General features: G+C 36.6%; 1 protein-coding gene across 1 annotated transcript; it reads right to left on the reverse strand.

The window, feature by feature from the left end:
* Positions 1–440: 440 nt before the first annotated feature.
* On the reverse strand, positions 441–4,828 carry LOC117105651 (copper chaperone for superoxide dismutase-like). The gene is made up of 7 exons (XM_033246853.1): positions 4,696–4,828; positions 4,017–4,089; positions 3,243–3,386; positions 2,406–2,589; positions 2,084–2,144; positions 1,766–1,947; positions 441–1,091 (listed from the first exon to the last, which is right to left on the reverse strand). Exons 1-7 carry the CDS (start codon positions 4,711–4,713, stop codon positions 950–952), a joined length of 804 nt encoding a protein of 267 aa, XP_033102744.1. The 5' UTR covers positions 4,714–4,828; the 3' UTR covers positions 441–949.
* Positions 4,829–5,409: the final 581 nt, after the last annotated feature.

Raw genomic sequence — 5,409 nt, forward strand, 5'->3', positions numbered from 1 at the left:
CTCCCCTCCCCCACCCCGTCGGGGAGAAAACCATAATTCGTTTGGGAGAAAAAAAAATTCTATGTATTTTTTACTCCAAAATCGATTAAATAAGCTTTTAAAACCCCTAAATTTTCATATTTTCGGGGGTTTTCCCACCTGGACCAATTTCGAAAGGTTTTTAGCGACGCCCGACCACGCCCACATCTTTTCTCGTCTTGGACGTCAGCGCCCCCCCCCCCCCACCTCCCATCAGGGAACTTTCAGCGCCCCCCCCCCCCACCTCCCATCAGGGAACTTGGACACCCCGTCGGGAAAATCCTGGCGCCGCTACTGAGCAGTAGCAAGCCTGCATGCAGGGGTTCCCTGATCCTCCCATTCTATCCCTTTCTAGAATTCTATCCGTTCCTGATCGTCGTCGTTGCCATTATCATCATCATTATAATGAAAATGCCACCACCAACAGATTGAGATTCTTTTATTGACATCAATTAACAAAACAGTGTTACAGTCAATGTACAATTAAATACAAAAAAACAAGACAATAGAAATGGAAATCGACTTCTTATATAGCCTCACACAATTACAAATCGTCATCAAGAAAAGCTAACCCACGAACTATCCTAAAACTAAGCAGAGACAATTTACCAAAGAATCAAATTAAGAAAAACCCAGTAACACTGCACTGTTTTCCAGCAATTTGAGGCACATTGCCAGCTGGAACAGTACAGTACTGAGAGGCGCTCTAGCGATACTGGTGACTAATCTAACCTATCCTGAAGAAGAAACAAAACCTTGGATAACAAAAAGTGATCGAATAAATTAGAGAGACTGAAAATAAAATCTGAACAAAAAGAGACTGAACAAAAAAATCCCAACAAAACAGACAAATCATATGGTTATTCTCATTTATTAATTATTAATATACCTTCTGTACAATTTCTTTTTATCCTTTCTCATTGCATGATTGTTATAATAAACTCTGTTGTTGTCTTCTTGGCCCTGTAAGTGGCACATCTCTTTCATCCCAGATGACCACGCCATCGCACTGGCAGAACTTCTTCGGATTCTGAAAGAGCCCAGCAGATCTTGCAACAATTCCGCACGAAAGGCTGAAATATTAGAATTCACATGGATAATTATGATTAATAAAGATATTGTTCAAAAATAGTGTGATAAATACATAGGCAATTCATATATGGCTCATTGTAATTATTAATATAATGATTCATATATAGATATAGATTTTATTTTTATTATCATTGTCTCGGGCTATTGAGATCATAGGACAGTTCGCAGATTAGGCTTTCGTTTATATTTATCTTCTTTGTTGCTACTGCCCATTATAATCCGCCTTTAATTATACGCATCATTTACAATTTATCACAGTCACACGGCTATACTGTTTATCCCTGTTTGCTAGTCTGTAAAGCTTTTTTAATCATACATGTTATTGCTCAGGAAGAGCACAGGAGTGCTTGAAATATTCAAAATAAAAACTTGTTCATGTCTATTATGTCAACATATATGTTTCTACTTTGTGCATTCATACTTATTTTAACCTTTTTTATATATTCATATATATACATATATATATATACATATATATTACTTATTTAAATTGTAATATATTATTAATACATGAATTGTACTAATTAGTAAAGATTAGCCTCCGACCCCCATTTCAAGACTACTAAATATGCTACTGCATGTATGGCTCAGTCTTATCAGCTAAAATTTCAATGTGTGTTACTTTTCAAATTAATATTTGATATGATTATCTTACCCAATTCCACTGTTACCATGCAATTTAGATTCAGCAGCAAGTCCTCGTCCCAAATCATCCTCGGCGTCGTGAACCACCACAGATCGTCCAATTATATCCCAAACCTTCATCTTGTCGTCTTCAAAGCGGAAAGTAGCTCTACCATTTTCATCAGCAACTATGTTTCCTAGGTCTCCTACATGCTGAGTGCAATCCAACAACAAAGTAATAAGAAATGATGGGGCTTAGTAGTTAAATTCCCTACACACCCCAAAAAAATTATATATAATGAATAATGATTATTATGTATTCGGGGTAGTAGTATAGATAAAAACTCACCCGTTCATTTTCCCCTGGGGCACCGTGTCTGCTATTGTAGGGGTTGTAGTGAGGACCGCAGCTGCAAATAAATGTTATGCTAACATGAGGCTTATAAGTTGGAGTTAGTTTTTAGTTGTGAGATAAAACTGTTTTAAATTTAAACCAAGAATTACGGAATTAGAAAGTAGACAAACATCTTTATTTTTATATTTAAATATATCAACATTAAATATATTTTTTTTAAATGCCATCAAAATAACTACCATTATCATCATCAGTTAATATAAAAAAAAAAAAAATATTTTTAAAAAGTGAAGAAACTATTTACTGTATCACAGACCTTTCACATCCATTGGATAAGTCACCAAATTCATGGATATTCAATCCATGAGGACCAGGCTTCAAATTGTCTAGAGTTCCTTCAATAATACATGTGTTTTCTGTTGCCTGTAGGAAACGAACTACTCCCTCTACGCAGCTTGGACCTTGCAGCATCGAAACAGCGGCCCCAAGATGTTTGACAGCTAAACAAAAACAATTAAACAAGACATTTATAAAGCCTAATTTCTTTAATTAGACTTGGACTTTTGTTATCACACTACCTAACCATTTCAGTCAGACATGTCAAAGAGGTTATCAATTTCAAGAAGATGCCAACATCTTCATTTATCATTGTGGACAGCCTCGATCATCATGAGAATATTATTATTCTTTAATGTGAATGCCCCCGATGCACTCTCATGACAACTGCTGTTAACTCACACACAGGCACCACGCGTAAATAAATCATGTTGAGCTGCGTTGAAAAAAAAAAGTTTTGAGATGGCCTTAAAGGCGGCTGGGTTATCAAGTCAATTTTTATATTTCTTATTAGTATCATTAGCTATTACAGATTAACTTGCCTAAAGTCGAATCCAAAATGGCATTGAAAAACTGTTTAACTTAGATAAATTTTGATTAACAGATCATTAATTAATGGAAAACACAACAATTTAGCATGTAAAATAAGATCGACTTGGAAATTAACTTAGGCAAAGCAAAACTTCAAGTTTAACTGTATTATTAATATTTCTACATTGTTGTATTGCTGTTGCAATACAATCTTTCTACTACATTATTACTATACATTAATGTTATTACTGTCATTATCACTATCATTATTAAAATTTGATCGTACATGTAGTTGGCTCAGCTGATCCATGGCCTTTCAAGTTTGCTCTTCTCCCTGTGCTCTCCAGCAGATTCTTTACCTCTGATGTTGTAAGAGTTGTCTCGACTACTACTTGCTGATCGCCTAGGTTCACAGAAACTGACTTTATCTCTGTCAAATGGAATTATGGTTAATATGATGTGTGAATATGGTTATCTACCCCACTCCCTCCCCCCAAAAAAGGGGAAAAAACACTCAATAGAGTGGTGATCCAGAATTTTGAAATAGAGGGGGCCCAGAAATTTTTATTTATGATTATTGCGCCTATAAGTGGCCAGAAATGGCACTTCCAGACTTACATTTGAACATTGTTTTCTTTTTTTCTACATTTTTTCATGATTTTGAAAAACTTGGGGCCACTTGAATCTCTCCCACTGTAATATAGGCACCTCTATTAGTCTGAAAATGACATTCACAGACTGTGAAAATGCTTCTAGAAAGAAATTTTCCCCGATATTAATTATTACTTTCTTCCTCAACAATGAATCCAGCGTTTCCCAACAGAGGGTCCTGTACCCCATATTTAAAGCACTTGCAATTCTACCTATTTTAGGCGAGACTTTCTTTATTCCTTGTTTCGCATACTTAATTTTTTAAAGATAATCAGAGGAGAGCGGGATAAAAATAAAATTTTGTTTTCCTATTTAGCAAATAGTTTAGCCAAAATCATCCAGACAGAGGAGAAAATAAATATAAAATTTTATTGTTGAATGCAAAATAGGATAGGAATTCCTTTTTCACCTGGTTTATTTTTCAAAGCATTTTCTATGGCTGATTTACAACTCATGCATGTCATATTGACAGCAAACTCCATCTGAAAAAAAAAAAAATGAATTGCATATAAAAAAAATTGTCCAATTTTATAATTAAAAAAAATAATGGGAAAAATACAAGTTAGTAAATTACGTTCAAGTCAGAGGCACATAAATAGGATGTACAGTACTATTAGTTGGACCTGGGAATTTAGTTTTGAGGTCATTTTTAACTACTTGCTTAAGCATTTCAATGGGTGGGGGGAGGGGGAATGGTGACTGGAGAGAGAGAGGTGCAAGCTTTTTCCCCCCGGGGACCCTCCTGCTCACCCGTATAGTTATAGTACGCCAATTTGAAGTGAAGCCAAGAAGGCAGTAGTACTGCGTAGGGTAGGCTAGGGCTGGGTGGGGTCTGACAGAGAGTAGTAGTAATATCCTTGGTTGGCAGGTAAACTACTATATCTAGGCCTATCATCAACTACTACTAGGCCTACTGATGTACTGACAATCAATCAAAAAAAGGAAGCCAAATTCTCAAAAGGCCTACAATACATGATACATCTCCTCCTTTTCTACTACTAGGCCTAGGCTTAGATGAGTAAGAGTAAGCATTTGACAATCATTCACGAACACGACCATTATCTTTTATATACACTATGAATTATTACCTTTGTTGGTGTTGCCATTTTCCCACTTAATAGTGCTTTTTGGCCTGGATTCCATCCATCCAAAACGCTAGCTCTTCAATGGTTGTTGTTATGTTTTTTTGGGGTCACCACACTTCTATAAACGTGGTAAAACCATGGAGGTATTATTGAGAAGGAGATCACTCGGCAACAGATCCCTTTGACGCGACAAACCTATGTGTTCCCCGCTTTTGGATCGCGCGCGGGCGTATTACCCTATAATTCACATTCTTTCGTTAGCAACAACTTGGAAACGACATGCATTTATACGCTTCCAGCAGAGCAGTTGTGCAATAAAACGTTTGATTTTAACCCATTAAATATCTTTATTTCTTTTAAATAATACCTGTCTCTTATACACATCTAGATGTGTATAAGAGACAGGATGAATGTATCAGCTTCAAAATAAAAAAGATTGCGCAGCCATAGTGATTGACAGTATGTAGTGCGCATTGAGAAAAGAAGGTGCTCTCCATTTCGTCATGTTCAATTTTTTGGTCAACTATGCCTATTGAAAATTTTGATGGCGGGGAACACATGGGACTTCAAAGGCATCGCACAAACGTTCTTTACGCGCTGCGGCAACTTTGATCTTGGTTCATTTGCATAGCGCTGCGTGCGCGTAGCTTTGCCGAGTGATCTCCTTCTCAATAATACCTCCATGGTAAAACTAAGTCTCCGGCCCGTGAGCCGCCA

Source organism: Anneissia japonica, unplaced genomic scaffold (genome assembly GCF_011630105.1).
Source record: "Anneissia japonica isolate Jap-2015-1 unplaced genomic scaffold, ASM1163010v1 scaffold287754_len4335492_cov202, whole genome shotgun sequence".
NCBI classification, from domain to species: domain Eukaryota; kingdom Metazoa; phylum Echinodermata; class Crinoidea; order Comatulida; family Comatulidae; genus Anneissia; species Anneissia japonica.